The 22320-nt window shown below is 39.5% G+C and overlaps 1 protein-coding gene across 3 annotated transcripts in view; it reads right to left on the bottom strand.

Annotated features, from left to right (window-relative positions):
* Window positions 1-295: 295 nt before the first annotated feature.
* Window positions 296-22320, bottom strand: part of MUSK (muscle associated receptor tyrosine kinase) — an 85345-nt gene continuing 63320 nt past the window's right edge. For 2 of the 3 annotated variants that reach the window (XM_037152602.2, XM_053656585.1), the window contains 6 exons: window positions 16236-16499; window positions 14948-15123; window positions 8236-8437; window positions 7537-7728; window positions 6269-6417; window positions 296-4580 (listed from right to left, as the gene is read on the bottom strand). In XM_037152602.2, coding sequence (XP_037008497.2) covers window positions 3898-4580; window positions 6269-6417; window positions 7537-7728; window positions 8236-8437; window positions 14948-15123; window positions 16236-16499 — 1666 coding nt within the window. In that variant the 3' untranslated portion in view covers window positions 296-3897. Of the gene's footprint in view, window positions 4581-6268; window positions 6418-7536; window positions 7729-8235; window positions 8438-14266; window positions 14291-14947; window positions 15124-16235; window positions 16500-22320 lie in introns of all 3 variants that reach the window. The other variant, XM_053656584.1, reaches the window with a different exon arrangement.

A 22320-nucleotide genomic window follows, 5' to 3' on the forward strand; every position in this document is an offset into this window, starting at 1 on the left:
ATACTAAAGTTCTCTTAAAAATTAATTTTCTATGGCAGCAAATGGCTAGGACTATGAGATCCCGTGTACGGTGCAGAGATGAGACCCTGTTTCTAGAGAGCGTGACACCGTGTGCTCAGGGCAGGATGACACACACCTTTGGCCCAGATACTCTTTTTTCTTAGAATTTCCACAAAGAGATCATTGTGGACATGTTCACATAAGAATGATCATAATCATATTGTCTATAATAGTGAAAATGAGAAAAACCTCAAATGTTAAAAAGATTAACTAAATTATGTTCTAGACATAAAATGGAATATCATTCAAAAGTCAAATTGGGCTTTTCAAAGACTATTTCATGACATGGAATAGGTTCATAATAGACTCTGAAGTGAGAAGAAGTGTTCTCTTTCTGCTCCATCACAACCCCCAGAAGAAATTTTGTCTGTATCTTCCGTGCCATGTGATACACACTGGCACTCTTGCCATGCTTGACCTTTGACCGCTTACGGTGACGCGTATCTCACTGGTGCCTGTTCTGACTGACCCTTGTTATCAGCCTGGCACTGTGTGTGTCTCTCTCTCAGCTCTCTTTTTGAATGTGTACAATGATATAAAATGGGAAAAATCATTACTTGAAAAGAAAACAATACTGGTAAATAATGGGTCAATGTTCCTCAAATACAGAATCTGGGGAGGAGCGCTAATAAAATGAGAGCGATCTTAACAGAACTTGAAAATATATTTGGAGGTAACAAAAAGATAAACACGCCATCTGCTTGACTTTCTGATTAAATTGATAATGCTACACCACATTATTGTGCTATTCAATAAAAACACTTAGATATGAAATGAATAATACGAGGGGTATAGTGTGTGCTCTGAAACCACATGCAATTACAAATCACCTCCATCCAGTCCCGGTGGTTCAATTGTTCCCTCTGCAATGAACAGAAGCACCCAGTACCGTGGGTGAGAGCACCGGCTCTTTTGGTCATAAACTCGGCTGTTGCTCTGTGTGCTTGGGCCAGTTACACAGTCTCTCTGTGCTCACCAAGAACACAGGGATGCTGTGTGATTTAAATGAATGTATTTAGAGTCCTTAGAGCACACATGGTAAGCATTCAATAAATGCTATCCAGTAGTATTGTTTTTAATAACTATTACTATAGTGGGAGCTGCACTCGTTAGTTCAGATGTCAGTTGCTATACATATTTTAAAAACTTGAAGGGTCACATAATATTTAGTTGCTCACTCACTCACTGTACTTTCCCATATTTCTATGATTTTTTTTGCATTGCTTTCTTGAATATCAGAACACGCACACAGACGAAAAACGGGTGAGGCTGTAGAAGCCACGAGAAAGAGACAGGAAAGCCTAGGGTCTCATGCAGCAGTGGGGAGGGAAGCCGACTAGGTCACCGTGGCAAACAATAGAACACAGGCTGCAGAAGCCCAGTTCTGAGGGCCACTGTGCCCCCTGCAGCACCAGCCACCTGGTAGGTACCCTGAGTAACTGTCCAGACCTGCTCTGCTGTGGGTTAGCTTTTCCCACTGGCCGGACTTCCATGTCTTTCCAATATGATAAAATTATCTCAGCTGACAAAACCTGAAGACATCTTTGAAGTCTGCAGAGCATGTGTGACCTTTTATAATAGCCAGGGATATCCACACGAAAGCTCTGGACTTGCAGGTGGCCCGCTCTAATTTCTCCATTTTCATGGACTCTTGGCTTTCTGTTTTGGACTCATGCTGCAACCTTACTCTTCATCTAGTCCTTTGAAAGACTGTCTTGATTTGAACTTACAATCAGGAATTTTGTGGAAAGCACCTCTTTAGTTATGTCTCAATCCTAACTTCCAATTTCCCTTTTTATAAATCAGAACCATGAATAAGCACATCCTTCCATTGCCATAGCCCATGGAATTCAGCTCTGGACTAAGAAGGGAGGGAAATGAGATAATAGACAGCCAGGCAGTGATAGCCACGGTGTACCTAGCAGTCAAGTTGAAGAGGAGGGAATGTGAGCAGGAGAGTGTTAGAAAGTAACGCTGATAGAATATCGGGGTGAAGGAGAGGACAAAGCCTGGGTAATGTCTATGTTTTTGTCTGGACTGATTATGAATAGGACATGGGAGGGTTTACAGAAAAGACGGCAAGTTGTTGCATGAAGGTGGATTTGGAGATTTCAGGTGGAGCCTTCTGGCAGCCCATTGAAAGTCTGTTTTCAAGAGCTCAGCCCATTTTTCCAGTGCCTAACCACCAATTAGTTTGACTTAAAGTAAGCAGGTAGAGTGTAGACTGCTATCTTCTCTTCCCTGTTTATTTGCTTTGCAGGATAATTTGCGTTCTTACTCATATCATTCATGTTGGCCTTGGACAGAGACGCCCTGGGTGGAGCTCCACCGAGAAATCTAGTGTGCCAGGAATCTGAGTTCCAGAGCATTTTAAAAAAGAATCCTAAAAAGGAAAATGATAGGTTACCATGCAGAAAGTTGGTAAGCAACACTATCTTGATTGTACTGCCTATTAAATTGGTTTCTAAAAGGAAAAAATGTCAGAAGGCCCTAAAACATCATGTTTGAAATAACTCATAGCCGTAAGAGCATCTTGTGAAATCCCTTATTATAAGCAGAGGTTTATGAGATTTAACAGACTATGACAATAAGATTAATGAATGGCAAATTAAAATACATGGCCTCAAAAAGTAAACACAGAACAAATGGTAATATTTTGCAAAAGGTGTATAATATCAGTCCACAGGAAAATTTTGAAATGATATTTTGAAAGTTATTTTGGCCAGAGTGCTTGTTTTCACATGTGAAATAAAAGGAAAAAAAATAGCTAAATAACTGAAAAAGGACAGAAGTTCTTAGAAAGAGAAAAAAAAAGTATAAGGCAAAGAAAAAGGTACCAATAAAAATTTCAAAGGAAAAGATAAATTCATAAGACACAAAATCTTTAAGAAAAACTTTAGGAATAACATAAGCAGATTAAATTCATTGCCAGTGCGCACAAAGGAAAACAGAAGCACAAAGCAGAAAAGGGAACTAGAGGTCCCAGTAAGCATGAAGTCTTGTTGACTTACCATTGTCTTTCCCAGTAAAACCACAACTCTGCAGATTATAGACAAATACGAAAGTATCCTTTAAATGCAAGGAAGAAATTCAATGAAAAAAAACCCTTCAACATCCATCTTTGGGTGGGAAGACAATGAATGGCTTCTCTTTCTTTTTAGTATTCTGTGTTTTACTTAAATTCTTACATGAAGCTATGTTACTTTCATACTGGACAGGAATGAACTCTATTAAAATGAAGCTCCGTATCACATTTCATATTAAAACTTAATACAGCAGAGTCTTCCTCTGCTGCCAGCTGGTTCAGGAATGGAACAGATGACATTCTTTCCTGCACAATATGTAATACAAACTTCCCTCATCAGGAAGAGGGCTTATCTCTGGTTATCTGCAGTGCTCCTCTTAGCCTGAGGTTTCTACTCACTAACTTTCAATAAGTTGCCTCACTTTCTATAGGTTGGTCTACTCTGCACTGTCTTTGTTTTACCCTGGAAACAAATAACATACTACTCCTGTCTGCTATTATTCTTTTCTATCTATTTTTTTAAAAGACTTTATTTATTTGAGAGGGGAAGGGAGGGAGGAAGAAAGAGGAAGAGAGACATTAATGTGAGGTTTCCTCTTGTGTACCCCCTCCTGGGGACCTGGCCTGCAACCCAGGCATGTGCCCTGATTGGGAATCCAACCCACGACCCTTTGGTTTGCAGGCAGACACTCAACCACTAAGCCACACCAGCTGGGGCCTTATCTAGCTCTTGTTGGGCCCCTGGCATTGGAGTCCTCTGGCTCACAGAGTCTGAGAGGAAATGGCAGCATTTTATTTGCATCTCTTCAACCTTAGACGCTCACAGTTCCATCTGCCCTCTCACACATGCGTTCCAGAATTCGGTGAATACTGGCGAAACTGGGTCTGTCCGCAGGCAGCCTGCTCCAACACAGGCGCATTAGATTGTACAGCTCCAGGGGACAGTTCTCGGGGCAGGAGAGGATATTGCCGTCTCTCACATAGTAAATGACCTCCTCGTGCGCCATCCCATAGTAGGGCTGCAGGCCGTAGGAAAAGATCTCCCACAGGACCACACCGTAGGCCCACACATCGGACTCCGTGGTGTAGCGGTTGAAGAAAATGGACTCGGGCGGCATCCAGCGAATCGGGATAGCATCATTCTCGTTAGCTTTGTAGTAGTCCGCCGAGTAGATGTTCCTAGAGAGGCCAAAGTCGGCAATTTTCACCACCATGTTCTCACCCACCAGGCAGTTCCTGGTGGCTAAATCCCGGTGGACGAACTTGCGCTCCGAGAGGTAGGCCATGCCAGCCGCCACCTGCCTGGCTATGCAGAGCTGCTCAGCACAGGAGAGGGGCGGGGGCCCGGGGCTGGAGACCCGAGCCCTCCCGGACAGGTCGCTGCGGCTGAGGCTGCACGCGCTGTGAGGAGACATGCTGCGGAGGAACTCGTTGAGGTCGCCATAGGCCATGTATTCGAAGAGCAGGCACATGGGCTTCCCCACCGCACACACGCCTGGAACCAAATGACACCCTTTGTCAGGTGGGGGGTTTGAAAGCGGCACACTGCAAGGCCCACTCTAATAGCTAAGTACCAGATGAGAAAACCTGGAGCCCTGGCTTTTTTTGTCGACAGCTTCGTTGTCAGACACTGACCCCATCTCTTTGTGTAAGCATCTATGTACCTTTTCAGATGCAGGGTGTCTGTCACGTCTCATAGGCTGCCTTAGCTCCCGACCCTGCCAGTGTCAGATGTCCCCCTGTCATCCTTTAATACCGTGCGTACTATCCTATGTCACACTCGTCCATTTATCTGTTGGGGTCTCCCCAACCCCAACATTTTAGCATCGAAAAGTAGAGACCGTGTTCTTTAAATTCTGCAAACCAATCACGTGTCTGGCAGAGCAAGTACTCAGTGTTTGGTGAATAAATTTATGAATGGATGTTGGCCTTGAGTATGTAATGTGATTCCTCTGTTCCTGCTACTTCTCTGAGGAAGGATAATAAGGAAGATGTCGTATGAAATTTGGAAAGAATAACAAAAACAATCCGGTATCTTAGATGAAGTTTTCAGGTTGATGTGGTAAAGCATTCTGAAATTTACATTTTGCAATACTCATTCTAGAAAGAAAAAATGCCAATGTAAAGAGTCTTAGATTTAGTGCCAGCAGGACGTTTGTAAATCTTAACACTTTTCTGCATTTGACAGGGAACGGGGCCACTTGGAATATCAGATCATTTGGACACAGTTTTACATCACCATCAGAATAGATGATTAGATCTATTTTGGGGGGCAATAATTAGAAGTCTCTGTTCAAAAAGGAAGAGAAATAAAGAATACTTTTATCTTAGCTTATTTATTTTAAGGTTAGTTTTTACTTAGACTTTAGCAAACAGTAAGCGTATTGATATGTACTAGAGAGAAAATTAAAGAAATTTTTAAAACCTAATTTTTTGAACTGAAGTGATTTAATGAAATGTTCTACTCCTTCATAGAATATATGAAGAGGAATCCCCCAAAATGGAGTTTATTTATAAAAATTGTGTATTTATTTTTACATGTTAAAACTTCAGTCATCTTCAAAGTACTCTCCATTTGATGCGATACACCTATCAAGACTTTTTCCCACTGCTCAGAGCAGTTTTGAACTCATCAATTTCGATGCTTTTTAGTGATTTTGCTGTTTTTAGCTTTACCTGTTCCACATTGGCAAAACGTGTCCCTTTGAGGACTTTTTTTTTTTTTAATCCAGGGAAACAAAAATGAAGTTGCTCAGGGCAGGATCAGGTGGGACACAGAGGTCGTGCCGTTTTGGGTCAAAAACTGCTGAACACTCAGCGTGGTGTGGGCAGGTGCGCTCCTAAATCACCCGTCGTGGATTGGTCATATGCCTTGGAAGACTCTTAAAAAAATTCACTGAAACTGAGTGCAACCTCTCACAACAACACCAGCTGGCACACTGTTACAGATGGGTTCCTAGAACACTCACCTGGGGGGAAGCCTGCTACAAGGGTCCCGCCCTCCTGCAGATAATTCCGAATTTGGGGGCACCCTCCCCTCATATTATATGGAAAGAACAGAGCCATTTCCCTGATCAAGTAGTGAAAAAGGAAAAAAAAAGCTTAAGTGGAGTATGAAGGAGGAAAAACTTGGAAAGCCTCTATTTTCTGATACAATGAATTGCTTCCCTTGTCTTTTCATACCTAAGAGTTTCACAATATTCGGATTGTCAAATTCTGCCATGAGTGCAGCTTCCCTCTGAAAGTCAGCTTGCATATCTGCCGAAGCTTCTTCTTTGAGCATCTTCACTGCCACCATAGTGAAAGGTTCATAGGGGAGTAAGCCTGGAGCCCTGGAGACGCGTTTATTCCAAAAGACATCAAAGATTAGGAGCACTATCCACCGTCACATTCTATCCACCCATATTCGTACCCACCCCCCACTTAAGGCAGCCCATCCCAGGGCCACAGAATCCAAGAAAGGTACCAATAGTAGAACGTACTTAAAATTTCTTGATTTCAGTTCATTAAAGTCACTGGTGCTATTTTCAATATAGATTAAGTTTGAAAAAATGCATTATTTATCAATTACAGGAATTTGAAAGTGCACAGACCCAATGGGCTTATCATTACCATCCTCACCCCTTAATCTCTGGCCAGAATCTAAAATACTGGAAAACAGGGACCATAACTTACTCATCTTTCTACCCTCAAAGCACCTAAAAGGGTACCTGCGTATTTTTGGTCTTTAATAACTATTTGTGTGAGATTTTTCATTAATCGTGTAAACATCAAATCATATCAGGGCTACTTTGTGATGATGTCATGTCGTGTCCTGCCTGAGGGCCCCAGGACAGAGTGATTGATCACTGGGGTTCACATCCTCTGACCCATGCAGAGCGGGTGTTGGGCTGCAGGATCACTGGAAGGGCTGGCATTGGGCCTAATACCTCCTTGTTTTCTGACATCCTTGCATTATTTTTTCCTTTTCTGTTTTGCCATTCTGCAAACATTGGTTTAGTGTCTACACACATCAGGTCCTGAGTTTCTGAACTGAAACCCTAGTTCAGAGTAAATTTTAACCAAAGTGGAGAACATAGCAATAGAAAACAGAAGAGAAGTACATTTGAGATTGTTTACTAAGAACAATGAAAGAAATTATGACTTAAAATGTATGTCAAAATTCTTTTTTTTTACAAAGGAAAGATGATTAACTTTTGCTGATTGCTTGTAACCTACACACTATACAAAGGAAGATTCTCTCCATATACACAACCCTCCTTTCCAGCAGAGAGGGGAATTGCTCAAAGTATAGTACTCAATGCAAATATGGTTAATGACATGAAGAATTAAACTGATTTGATAATAACAATTATAGGCAAGTATAGGCATCAAGATAATGGTCTGGTACCTTTTCAGACACAATATAGTTCAGTGGAGAGGTTTTTTTTTCCCCCCATGGGTCACTTTACCTTGCTTGAAAGACCCTTCCAAATGCTCCTTCTCCAATATCCCTCACATATTCAATATTATTCCTCGGATACTCTAGACTGAGCAGTTTGGGATTCAGAAGGAGTGGCATCCTCTGGTACATGGGGTTGGGATGGAGTCTGTCCAGCAGGAGCTCAGAAGGAAGAGTAGTGAGGGTCACGGCCACTGATTCTCTGCAGGTGGAGATAGGAAAGATCAGTCGTGAGCTCAGGGTCAGGTGAGGTCCCGAACTTAGACTTGAGTTCTAAAGGAAAGCAACATCGGGAGGAAACACGTAAATCAGACTAAGTCAGCCCAAGATCCTCCCATTTTAGAGCAATGAAGCATTTTGTTTGATCTGTAGCCAAAAGTCACATTTCCTCAGGAACTTTGTCACTGTCCAGTCCAGCAGTGGTGATGGAGATGAGGGGGGAGGTGGGCAGCAGGAATAACCATATTCTCTCAAATTATTGTTTAGCTTCTGTCTGCTGTGAAAAATTAACCTAACGACATGCGATTCTATGCAAAAACTCATCATTATATTTAAGTATCCTGGTGAGGATGCTTAATTCTAAAGCAATGCAATGGATGTCATAGAGATTAGCAGTTATATGTATTCTGCCTCCCATTTCCCATTCCGATATTACATATGAAGGTTTGAAAACATTACTACATGCAGTTAGCTTAAACTCGAATCTCACCTTTTCTTATTCTTCCATTGTTTTCGTCTTCGGCAGCAATAAAGGGTAGTTATGGTAAGCAGTGCAAATACCGCAAAGCTGGACATGATGGAGATTATTACAGTCATGGAGTACGTAGGTGAGACAGAGAAGGAGGAGGAGGAAGAGGAAGGCAGATTTGGAATGTCCACACTTGGCTTTGAGGATGTCATTGGTGGGAATGCTGAAAGTAAACAATAATTCGTGAACCTTAAACTTTTAAGATGCCATGTTTGTAGTCAAGCAATCAGTAAACTAAATTAAATTTTAACTGTGTTTTTATGTATCAGATTCTCCCTGCTTATACATCTATAAAATCCAGTTTCAAGAATCCAATGAGGTCTAGTCCTGGCCAGTGTGGCTCAGCTAGTTGGGCGTTGTCCTGGAAAGTGAGGGGTCATCTATTCCAGGTCGGGGTACATGCCTGGTTGTGGGTTCGTGGGTTCGGTTTCTGGGCAGGGTGCTTGTGAGAGACAACCAATTGGTATTTCTCACATCAGTTTCCCTCCCTCTCATTCTCCCTCCCTTCCCCTCTCTCTAAGGATAGATAAATAAAATCTTAAAAAGAATTCAGTGAGGTCCAGTTGTAAGCAAATCCAGTTTATAGATTCATAGAATTTTAAAGATGAGACTTAAAGAAAAAAAAATTTTTTTCCCACAACAAATGCAGATCTGGATTAGGGCTCTTTATACTGCATCATACTATTTTATGACCTGACAACAGTCATGGAAATTCTTATTAAATAAAATATTTTAGTGAAATTATACTTGAAGTCAGGACTTCCTGGAGCTGAGCTTTTATACTGTTGACTTACAAGCAGTAAAATGAATGGAAGAAGATGAACATGGAAACGTTGGAACACAAATGAGCAGAAGTTAACTCGTCTAAAAGTTGACCCCTATCACACTCCTATTAAAAAGGTCTGTGCAACGTAGAGACTCAGTCGGGTCTGCATTACTGCTGGGAGCCAAAGGGCGTGTGTTCATGTCACTCTGCGGAGTACAAAGTCCGTTGTGTGTCTCCGAAACAACCATATTAATTATGTTTTAAATCCTTTTAATTGATTGAGTGAAGACAAAAACATGGATACAGAGTATTTTAATGACGTAATCAACAAGACTGTTTTAATAGTTAGGAATAAACTTTGTACCCTAAAAGGAGAGAATCAACCTTGTTTTAAAATGTTTGTGGAGTAGTGACCGACATGGTCTTTTGTCAGGCCACCAAGGTAAACTCAATAAAATTCAAAAGCAGAAATTATGCATATATATTATTTGGCCAAAATGCAATGAAAATAGAAGTAAAATCCAACAGGACATCTAAAAAAAGAAAAAATTCAGTATCTTCTCAGTGAAGGAGTAAAAAGTGGCCATAGTTACAGATTAGAAAATGACTTTCTAATAGTGTGTATGGAGTTTGGCCCAAACTGTGTTGAATTATAAACTCATAACATTATCTCTTTCCATTAGATAAAAAATGAAAGAACTAAATATTTAATGTAAGACTTTGGAAAGCAAAAAAAAAACTACAGAAAACAAAGGAAAATAGATGATAAAATAACAGCCATGTATAAGCAGAAGTTAGTAAGTTGGAATACACATACCACAAATGATAGAATTAAAAATAGGCCAATAGTTGGTCTTATAAATATTATTAAGTATCCTAATCAGTGGAATTTTAATGCTAAAAAATAGGAAATGCACAAGTAACAAATTAAGAATGATAACAGAATTATAACAGTAGATTTAAAGGTCAGTGAAAGTAAAATAATATAATCATGCAATTACATTTTTACATCTTAAGAAAAATGATATCAATGACTAAGTTTGAGAATTGGAAAATCTGAATATAACTATAATTAGGGAATTTTATAGTCATTATCAAATTATGGATACATTACTTCAGTCTTGGAAGAGAGAACATTTTCATATTTTCTAATATGTTCCAGGAAGAGAAAAATGTTTCAAATTATTTTGGGGAGTTATTATATCACAACCTAACAATGTTAGCACAGAAGAAAAGCACATTCATAGATTATTAACTGTAGATTTATAAGATCTGAAATGAAATAATGCCATTTGACTGCAATATGGTACAAGAATAATGATTTAATATAAGGAAACATATTAATATAGAACATTACCCCAAAAACCTAAAAAAATGTTATTGCAGTAGATACCTAAGGCCACTGGAAATTGGACGTGTGAAAGCAGAGATTACGAGGGGTGACCTCATATGACTTCTTGGCCTAGGAGTGGACATAGTGACTGTGCCCTGAGCACCCAGAGTGAAGCAAGTGGTTCTGAAGCCTGTGGAGACCAAGTTTGGTCACCACGGCAATGCTGGTGGGCACCTGGGATGGATAAACATGGACACAGCAGTGAAACATCCATGCAGGGCCAGTGACAGCCCTTCTCGTCAAGTATCTCAGCAGCAATGCACTGAACAGACCTCCCCGGCTCCGCTATAACTGACGTGAAAGCTAAGCTGATTTTCTTCAGACTGAGTCACCCGAAGGTTTTCTTTTTAATCAGTCCAGGATGGGTCGCAAGGGGGCCTATTGGAGAGTGAACCCTGCTGCTAATAATCAAGAAGGAGCAATCATTAAGAGACAGGGAGAAGCGACTGTTTTGCTATCTGGATTTTTCAGAGCAATCCATACCATATTTAACATCTGAGGGATGTAATTCATAAAATTTGTAGTATAATCCCATTAGTAAATGTAAGTATAATTATTCTAAAAAATATCAGAAAGTAGAATTGGCAGCATATTAAAAGAATAATCCATGATAATTGAGTAGGATTTATTTTGGAAATGCAATAATTTGCAAATTTGAACAATAATGTTGCTTGATGGTTTTAATTACTTCTTCCTTTCAGGATACTTTTGTTTTTTCTTGATTATTGTTTCTGATCTATTTGTCCTGATTTTCCTTGGAGTGACATTAGTTCTATCTTTGGATTCACACGATGAGTTTGTGTCTCCAGTTTCTTTCCTCTTGAACTTTCTCTTATGGTCATGATCTTATCCTTTATCCTTTGCCTCTGAATATCAGGGGAGTTTTATTCAGTCATTCATCCATACACTAACACATTAATGCATTCACTAAATTGATATTGATTGTTAGGTACCAAGAATACTATGGTGAACATGACACATCTTTGTGTAAAGTATTTCACTGGGAAATAATTAGTAAACAGGTAATTACAATAAAAGATAAAAGGCATTCCAAGAACGGTAAGAACAGGGTACTTATGAACATCCAGGGGTAGCTGAGCTCCAGGTCTAGGCCAGGTTTCTAGGTGAGTAACTAAGCTAAATATAAAGAGTGAGTAGGCAATACCAGTTGAAGGTGCTTGTGTGTGTATGTGTGTGTGTGTGTGTGAAGGTGCGGGGAGAGAGTATTCTATAAAGAAGGAATAACGTGTATCAAGGTCTGAACTAAGCAGCTGCGGTGCCTTTCTGAAGGTACATCTGAAAGTTGTGTTGTTGAGCTGGGGAATCAGGTCTAGGTCATAAAAGGCCTTGTGCACCAAGGTAGGTAATTTGGACTTGGTCCTGTAGTGGAGAGAATCATAGTAAGGTTTTAAATAGTGGAGCCACATGATCGGCTCTATGCACTGAAAGACCTCATGCGTGGCCTAACTTGCTTGGGATTAATACTCCCATCATGGCTGACTTCAAACTACCAATATGAAGTCCTAAATGTGGAGTCAGAAAGAGATGTTCAGTAATACATGATTACACAGGATTTCTACCATACAGATAATGAGGATAAAGAGGAGACTTATGTTTCTATCTACACAGAAGGAGCAGATTACTTATAGGAAAAGGAACAAGACACAGACAACTCATTTCTAAAACTGGCAGCTAGAACGGAGTGAAATCACATTTCTAGACTACTGAGAGAAAAGAAAGGTCACTCGTATGAATTCTGTATCTAGCTAAGATAGCTTTCAACTATCCAGGTAAGAGAAAACTATTCTGAAGATACGCAAGTATTCAGAGATTGCCACCCACACCCATCTGAAGAAATATATGAAGTATCTGCACTTCCAGAGAATTCGGAAATTCAAGATTGGTGAAATGCTTGCTAAGCAGACAAATAGTGAAAATAGTACAAAAGTATTAAATGCTTAAAAAGATATTTCTCTTCAGCAAAAGAAATTATAAAATGAAAACTTCTAAAGTCCAGTCTATGTGTTCAAGTAAGAAAATACAGCAAAAGATAAACTAATAATTTTTACAAAGATCTTCCAAAACCCTTCAAAGTGAACTGGTGATAATCTTTTTTACTCGGGAATCAAGAAACTCTTCAAGAAATAGTTGAGGGCTTTACATATGCCCATGTAATTGGAGATACTACCTAGTACGGATGCCTTCTTTGTTTAACTGTTGACCTACCTCATGAGCTTACATCAATTTCCTTAATAATAATTGCATGTCACTCAGGGAGCACACTTTTAGATATTCCCCATCGCATGTGCAGATGAAATGATTACTGGAGTTCATTTTCTCACATGTACAAAAGATTTCATAAAACTTTTTTGGGGGAAAATAATATTAAATTTTATGCTTAATATTGTATATATATATATATTTTAATTCATTAAATTTATTGGGGTGACATTGACTTATAAAATTATATAGGTTTCAGGTAAGATTCTATACTGTATGACCTATATATTTCATTGTGTATTTACCACCCAGAGTCAAATCTCCTTCCATCGCCACATCTTTGACCCCCTTTACCCTTTGTGACCTTCCTGCAACCCCGTTTTCTTCTGGTAACCGCCATACTGTTGTCTGAGTGTGTGAGTTTCTGTCTGTCTTGTTTGTTCATTTGTAAAGCTGTGTTTTTTAGGAACAGAAAATGAGTTCATTGTAACGAAGTCACACTTATCTCTATGATCTGTGTAAGAGGCAGAAGTGTGCCTGCTTTGCCTGCATGCTGTTCCCATCTAACCTAGGACCTGGGGTCAGCACCTTGCACACAGCAAGCCCCCAGGGAACTGCTGGCATGGGTGAGAGTGAACAATTGGAGGACAACAAAGACCACCGTCAACAACTGAAAGTCCAATCCAGGTGAACTTTGGCTGCTTATATGACAATGAATAGAAACATTTTCAATTTGGGGATAACAATTTGACAGGCTTTCAGAATAATTAACCTTTTTTTTTTGGTTTTCCCTATTGCTCTTGTTTACAACCTCTGAGACATTCAGTTGCAACCAGTAGCATTCTTTTTTAAATACTTTGTCCTGGTCCTTTTTCAGTAAACTGAAAAAATTAAGTCCTGGCACTTAGCCAAGTGTATCGCAGGAAGGGAATATGACTTAAGCCTTAGAACACTCAAATCAGAGCAAGTTTATGGACATAGAAAAACCTTTCTAGTAACATTCCGAAGATTTCTGCAGTCTTGTAGGTCAAACCACTACCCGATACAAGTTACTTCCTAAAGGACGTCCCTATGCAAGCAAACGTCTTGAATTCTTTCCCAGGAATGTTGAGACAATCACTTTAACATCATTTGATTTGTCCCTGTAAGCTTTTTATTGGAAATTAGCTGTCAAAAAAAATCTACCTTCCAAAAGAAGGATCCGTTGTCACAAATAAAGATTGTGAATTGGCTCAATGAAGAAAAAGATATTTGTCTTCACTCCAAATATTTAACTGATACAAAAATCATGAATGCAAAGTCAAAGGGTGACATTTTCAATTTGGCTTATTTTAGAGGCATACAGGAGATCAAGCAAGCTGACAACCTTGAAGTAGATGCTATTTGCATCATTCAGTAAATATGATGCTCTCCATAGCCCAGTGAGAAGCTGTAAGTTGAGAGCTCCTCCAACGATTTTCCTTCATGTTTTACCCTGGGTGATTACAGCGACAAGCCTCTAAGACAGAGCTGTACATTCTGTTCTGGACACTATGAAGTATGAGTGTAAATACACATGCATGAATCCACTTACATACACATAAGGTTTCAAGGGCACGAACAAAATTACTTACTTGTTAGGTTTTCTTTTACAAAATCTGAGGGGGAAAGGATAAAAATTTGTTTTAAGTGAGCATCCAGATATTTCATATGTTCTGTAAGAGAGTGCTAAGGACAGGGAGTTCTGTTTCAGCCCTTTAATATGCAACTGGAAAACATTCTTTGCATTCAGATGTGAAAGGATGGCGTCTTTGAAATTAAACCAGCTGTTAGAGTTCCACAAAAGTTCATCAAAGCAACATGCAGGGATCCAGCTTTGTTTGGGGAGGTCAGCATTTACAAACATGTGGCTTAGTTTTGCATGCTTAGAAAATCTGCTTCATTGGCTAAGAAAGAGGACTTCAGCCCTTTATTCCATTCCTCTGGCAGTGTGAGAAATTGCTTAGCCATTTCTCTGCACATTCCAGGAAACATTACAAGCTCTCCTAAGATCCCCTTATGAAATAAGGTAAGATCTCAAGCAGCAGTTAAAAGTGCTCTTTCATTTTTTTTTTCAAACAAATGAAGTAGATCCTTATCCTAACCTGTGCAATTAGGATAGCGGTAGGATTTTGTTATTAGGTAACCAAGGGAGGCAGAACAGCAACAACAAAATGTAATGCCTAGAAATATTAGGAGATTTTAGTGCACACCTTAGTTTCTTCAAAACCAGTACATTTCCCTTAACTTCCAAAGCCTTGAGAGAACTCTGTTACCTAAGTATGGCAGTCTGGTACACGCCTGCGGGCCCCAGTGCATGCTGGGGAGCTTGCTGCATTCGGGAACAGAGTGCAGACGCATCCCGGATCTGGAGAGCCCTCTGCGGGCCTTTTCTTCCAGCGCCAGCCATTCTTGCGTGCAGAAGAGCTCCTTCACCGCCAGGCAGTATTCTCTAAAACATTTTGTAAAGAACAAACCTTGACGAATCATGGCGTGTTCAAACCAACTTTGTGGCAGCACCTCAATTCTTTATTTTCAAAACATCATCATAGCACATTGTTCTTGCAAAAACGGTTTTGAAAGGACAATTTTATTATAAATAATGCAAGACGTGATGAAGTATATTATCCTGTGAGATGAAATGGTATCTTGTTTTGTTTTTAAAACATAATTAATGCTACTTTCGAAAGTAAGATTACCTGTAAAGTATGTTTTTTTTCTTGGGAAAAATAAGAACTTTGAAAATCAAAAGGTATTAGATTAAGAATCCATAATTTGTTATTCTCTCGATTTTATATTAACATCGCTACAAAGGTACACAACAAGAAGGTACCTGGAGTTTTGAAAACACATATACTAAAAGCCATGGATGGTTGTCAATCAATTTCCAGCCTGGAAGGATTTCCTATAATCTCAAGGTCAGCGAGTAGGGCCCGAGAAACACAGTCCTCACCTCTTCAGGCTCATCTTCCAAAGCAGAGTGGCACCACCTTCCCGGCAGGTTACGGGAGGAGGTCTCACTCAGCCCTGGCTTTGGAGAAGCTGAGTCCCGTTCCACTGCTGTGGGTGCATCCCTACTTCCTTCCCTCATGTCCCCATATGAGACAAGAGTGTCAATACTGTAATTGGAATATTGGGTGGAATGTATTTTAAAATAAATACATGTAACATAAAATAATGCTCTGAAACGCTCTTCATGGTCTCACATTTATTGGCAAATAATCCCGAAACACTTAAAATGTGGTTTTGTTTGCCCTTCTCTATTTTAGCTTACTAATGAGGTCCATGTTAGTTTAGAGTTTTTGTTTTTATTTTATAGAAACTAGGGATATTTATTAAAATGATAATGTGAACAATAACAAGGGCAATAGAATATTACACTTTTCTGATATTTTCTAGAAGCTCAGAGCCCTTGTATTATAAAGTATCACCAGTGGTTTCCATGGTAGGAATTTTGTCCAATTAATTGCCTTCTATTTCGGACAAGCGCCAATTTTTGCCTTTACTAATGCACACGGCAACTTCATATATACATTTTCCCATTTATTTATTTTTAAATTTTACCTGCAAATAGGTACAGGAGTCGGTCCCACCCCAGGGCTGCATTCTTGGAAGATGTGGTTACACAGCAAAGCCTCAGCAGCTGGCTTGCAGAGCGGGCTCAGTGCTTTCAGTTCATTCCAAGCTGTGCGGACCAGGAGTTCTTGGGCCTCCTCGGGGTCCACGTAGGAGTCGTTGAAGAAAACAAGGGCATCCTTTGCCAGGACCGCACTGCACACCTCCCCTCTGTACTGGGTGCAGAAGCCTTTGTTACCTTTTCGGGGTTGACTGAAAGAAGCAATGAACAATGTTCCCAATCACATGCTGTTTCTTAGCACTCAGTCTGCCTTTTCTTTTGTTCAGTTTCCACATCTGCATCACAGAAACGGGAGAAAATTGCACCAGCAAATTGGTCGAAATGCTCTATCTGCATATTGTCTTCATTTCCACCTGCAATTACATCACCTCTAGCTACTCTGGGGAGCTATTATGAAGATCAGATATGATATGAATTTGGAAAGCTTTGGAAACTATGGGTATTGTTATTAGTTTCACTATAAATAGAATCTGAATGTGCTTAGTTAAGCAGCCTGACATGCTTCTTACAAATAAGCTGACATAGGGAAACAAATACATCGAAAAACGTATGCATCATGGAGATCAACAGATGATGGAGCTTAGTAAATACTCTGATCCAAAGCTTTACGGTTTATTTATGTGTGAAGGTAGTTAAGTACCTGGATTCTGTAGCTTGCACACATCTGTGTGACACCTTCCACGCTCAGATTCTCTCCCTCGCACATCTTCCCACACTCCATTAAGAAATTAAAAAAAACCCCACATAAATGGGGAGAACGGAGATATGGCTGTCGGAGGAGTTGAGTAGCACCTTTAGCTTTGTTACTTTACTTTCTCAACATGTATCTTGGGGGAAAAATCATATGGTGACTCAGAGCCCCAAAGTCCTAATCTGTAGAGTGATGTAAGTAATTATTCTGAACTCAGATTATTGTGTGTTGTTAATGGGTAGTGCATGTGGAGCAAAACTAAACTCCATAGTGCTAGCACAAAAATAAGATTAAAGGCTTATCTGCTATTAACAATTGAATAGAACAGCAAGGGGGATAGAAAATGCTGCTGGTACTCATTTTATATATTCACTGCCTCTTTAATGGAATGCTGGGAATTATAGTAATAATTCTATACACACTTGACAAGTATTTATTGAGCACTTATATGTAGGCACAGTGATGATCTCAATATATTCTTATGCCTTTCATCAGAATTCTATCATTAATAATGACATAAAACTCAAGTTGTATTCTCATTTAATTTGTATAACTGTTGGAAGCTAGCATTTTATTATCTTTATCTAAAGGGTTTTGAGATAAGAAATTAAACAAATTGGAACTTGTGGCAAATTTTTAAATTGTTAAGAAGACCCCCTTGAATTTGAAAAATTGATACTTTAATTACAAACCACTAGTGGCTGGTTTTTAAAAGCAAATTTATTAAATGAGATACCACTTATTCAGGTAAAATGATAAACTTCCAAGAAACAGTATACTTTAAAATAATGTTTTACAACATAGAATTTTTATCTAATTCATACTTGCCTTTCCCTAATTAACCAACATGAATTTCACTACATGTAGTTCATTGGGGGTTTTAAAAACAAAGGCCTTTAATAAGAAAATGCAAAACTGCCATAAAAACGGGCCACATAAGGTTGAGAAAACACCCAGAGAAATAGCTCTGAGGCCACTTCTTAGGGAAGAAACTTGATCTAAGATATCAATAAGAAACTTTGAGAGAAGCATGAATTCTGTGCTTTAAGAAACTGAATAATAATACCTAGTAACCAGAAATAGCTCACACTGTTTACAAAATGGTCTCACGCATGAATATAATATCTTGGTAAAAAAAAAAAAGGAGGATGGATAAGCACAGGTGGGACTCTTCACTTAACCAAAAAAGCCATATCATGTAAAAGCTAAATATTTCCCCCACTGTCTCTGACCTGAGGATGATTCGTGCAGGGTCACTGTCACGTGTTAACTATTAGTGGCTTTATTTTTTCTTTTTCTGCATTTAAAAAAATTACAAGCACTCATAGTTTTTCCTTAATTACACAAAAACACTGAAAACAGTGTTTTCCTTTTTAGAAAACACTGGAGACTAAGAACAAGAAAGAGGAGAGAAATAAATAAAAATAACATCAGATGAAAGGATTATTAATAATCAATTAGTAAATCATCTTTCACTCTGGATTTCTGCTGCTTCTCCAAAAAAGCTCTTAATTTTTTAAAACAACTTCAGTTGATATAATAGTATCGAGTTCTCATTTACTTTTGAGTATTAGCTACAAAATGCAAAAAAATATATAAAAATAAAAAAATAAGTTTTGAATAGAAATGAGAGCTTAATTGCAATTCTGGTTTTCCTTTCTATGAGCTTGAAGATAATAAGTCTGAGAAAACCCTCTGCACGCTGGGGAAAAACCACAATAACAAAATACAGGGTTCTCATTAATTTTCTCCATCTCTGTAATATATCCAGGAGCATTTAAGACTTAGCTTTGGTAGTATATCTATCCTAGAATTAGCTCCACAAGGTAAGAAATAATATGCAGTACCAAATATATACAAGTTTTATACATATAATATATTATAAATGGAGACAGAGAGACTGCCCCGTCATAGTTTGAGAGTTCAACAACTTCCTTTTCCTTTTTCTCTGCTCTTTGGCAGACTTATAAACCTCAAATTTTATGTAGTTAGTCAAATTTTAGAGGTGAAACATGAAGGCAAATTGAGCTATTTTGTTCTTCAACCTCCAGCAAAAACTGAGGGACAAGATGAACGCAAAGAATTTCCACTGGTGTCTCCTGTTGACTTTTGCAACTGAGGAGCCTCCTCCCTGTCCAAGGGGACATGTTTCTCTGCGAGCAGTTCTTGGGACTGTGATGGAGCAACACCAGGAGCAGCTGGTTCTGTTGTTCATCTGAACAGTGGAGCAGAGGTCACAGGGATCTGTTCTCAGAATGCTAGTTATTTTGGAATGATCTGCTGGACTCTCTCCAAAATCGCCAGTTAATGTTGCACATGAAGCCAGTGCCTCTCTTGTCTCCTGACAAGCTGAACCTGGCTGGTCTTCCTTTCTATAAAGTTTCTCTTTTGGGGGGCAATAATGGATATTTGATCCCAAGCCCCCCTTTCACTTATTTTTTTCATTTTTAAATATATTTTATTGATTATGCCATTACATTTGTCCCAATTTTCCCCCTTTGCCCCTCTCAACCTGGTACCTCCATTTCCTCCAGCAATCCCCATCTTAGTTCATGTCCATGGATTGTGCATATGTTTTTTGGATTCTCCATTTCCTATACTGTTCTTAACCTCCCCCTGTCTACTTTGTATCTATCATTTATGCTTCTTATTCCCTGTACCTTTCCCCCAGTCTTCTTCTCCCCTCTCCCAGCTGATAACCCTCCAAATGATCTCCATATCTATGATTTTGTTCCTATTCTGGTTGTTTACTTAGTTTGTTTTTTAGATTTAGTTGTTGATAGTTGTGAATTTGTGGCCTTTTTAATGTTCACAGTTTTGATCTTCTTTTTCTTAAATAAGTCCCTCTAACATTTCATATAATAATGGCGTGGTGATAACTCTTTTAGCTTTTATCTTGTCTGGGATGCACTTTATCTGCCCTTCCATTCCAAATGATAGCTTTGCCAGATAGAGTAATCTAGGTTGTAGGTCCTTGCTTTTCATCACTTTGAATACTTCTTGCCAGTTCCTTCTTGCCTGCAAAGTTTCTTTAGAGAAATCAGGTAACAGTCTTATGGGAACTTGTTTGTAGGTAACTCTCTGCTTTTCTCTTGCTGCTTTTAAGATCTTTTTCTTTATCTTTAACCTTTGGTATTTTAATTGTGATGTGCATTGCTGTAGTCCTCTTTGGGTCTAACTTGTTTGGAACTCTCTGTGCTTCTTGGACTTGTATATCTATTTCCTTCACCAAATTAGGGACATTTTCATTATTTTTTCAAATAAAATTTCAATGTTTTGCTGTTGTTCTTTTTTTTTCTACCACCCCTATGATTCAAATACTGATATACTTGGAGATACCCCAGATGTTCCTTAGTCTATCCTCATTTTTTTAATTCTTTTTTTTTTCTTGCTGTTCTGATCGAATGCTTTTTTCTTCCTAATGTTCCAAATAGTTGATCTGATTCTTGGCTTCATCCCCTCCACTATTGGTTCCCTGTAGATTTTTCTTTATTTCACTTAATATAGCATTTATTTCTATCTGGGTCTTTTTTATGCTGTTGCCATACTCAGTGAGTTCTTTGAGCATCTTAATCACCAGTGTGTTAAACTCTGCATCTGAAAGGTTGCTTATCTCCATTTTGTTTAGTTCTTTTTCTGGAGTTTTATTCTGTTCTTTCATTTGGGCCACATTTCTTTATTTCTTCAATTTGGCAACCTCCCTGTATTTGTATTTCTGTTAATTAGGTAGAGCTGCTTTGACTCTCTGTCTTAGTAGCATGGCCTATAATCGAAAAGCATACCTGTAAATTGTATGGGGTAGAGCCTTAGATAATCACCAGGTTGGGGCAACCCATGTTACCACTTTGTGGCTCTGTGTAGGGGAGGGTCAGAGAGGGGACAATGCCACTGCTTGGCTTTTGGAGGCTTGCCTGGGAGGAAGCTGTCTCCCAGCACTTGCCTTGTTTCCAGTCACTTCACTTGCTCCCTATATGCCACTTGTGCCCTTCAAGCTGTTGTGCTGAATCCCAGAGGTGGTGGGTCTGTGGGTCCTAAGTGTGTGAGGGCCCTTTAAGAGAAGTCTGTTGAGCATCTCGCAGTTTCTTTCACTGCTCCAAACCCCACTGGTTTTTATGGCCAAAAGTTATCTTCCTGGTGCTGGATTCCTAGGCTGGGTGGTCTGGTTTGGAGCTGAGATCCCTTGCACCGGAGGTATCCCTCCTGATTTTTATCTACCCCATGTGGATGTGGGGTGGCCCATTCCACTGCCTCTCTGTGCCACTCTGTGGTCTCCACACCTCCCCATACCTCGTCCCTTCTTTGAGCCTCCCCATCTGTCTCTGTGTCTCCACCCCTCCTACTTGTCTGCATGATGTGGCTTCTTTAAATCTTTGGTTGTCAGACTTCCATACAGCTTGATTTTCTGATGGTTCTGGGTGATACTTGTTTTGTAGTCTAGTTGTAGGGTTTTTTTTTCTGTAGCTGTGGAGGCAAAGCATGTTCACCTAAGCCTCCATCTTGACTGGACATCCTGTTTCTTTATTTTTTAAATCCTCACCCAATGATATCTGTCACCATGGTCCTGCCAGCTGCAATTTCAGACCCAGAAGAAAGGCCTGGTGTCCTCCGTAGAAAGAGCTGCAGGGCTGAGGCCCTGGTTATTCCGTGGGGCCATTAAAGCCCAATAGGGAGGGAGGTGGTGCCAGCCCAGGAAGCTCTAGGCCTTTACCTGGGTGTCAGACTTTAACTTTTATAATAGACAGCTCTCCTTGGTCAAATGGACTATTGAAAGGATTCTCACTACACATTTGATTCTTATTTCTGTCTGCTTTAACATGATGAGTCCCATTTGTAAAAGTTTCTATGAAGACCTCCACTCCCTTTGAACACATAATGCTTTGTCCATGCTGACAGCCAGCTATGGTTTGTTTGAGGTAAGGCAACCCCGCTACACCTTCTCCCGCCCTCCCTAGGGGTGGTGCACCTGTACCTCTGCTCTGATGTGGACAAATCTTTCCTTATGGACTAACAGTCTGGTCTCCCATTGTACTTTCCCAACAAGTGTTATGACCAGGGTTCTATGCCACTTCTAATCTCCAAAGCAAACTGAAATTTGTTATTCCTTCATGCCTAGTGTCTTCGCATATGATTCATTACCTAAGGCAGGATCCACATACAACCCACAGGTCAAATTCAGCCTGACCTGACTGTTTTTATACTGCCTGTGAGTGAACAATAATGTTTACGTTATAAATGGTTGAAAAACTCAAAAGACGTGAAAGTTAATAAAAATTCCAATGTCAGTGTCAATAAGTAGTTTTATTGGAGCAGAGCTGTGTTTG

The sequence above is a fragment of the Artibeus jamaicensis genome, unplaced genomic scaffold, assembly GCF_021234435.1.
Source record: "Artibeus jamaicensis isolate MK-2021 breed Jamaican fruit bat unplaced genomic scaffold, CSHL_Jam_final scaffold_1964, whole genome shotgun sequence".
Lineage (NCBI taxonomy): Eukaryota > Metazoa > Chordata > Mammalia > Chiroptera > Phyllostomidae > Artibeus > Artibeus jamaicensis.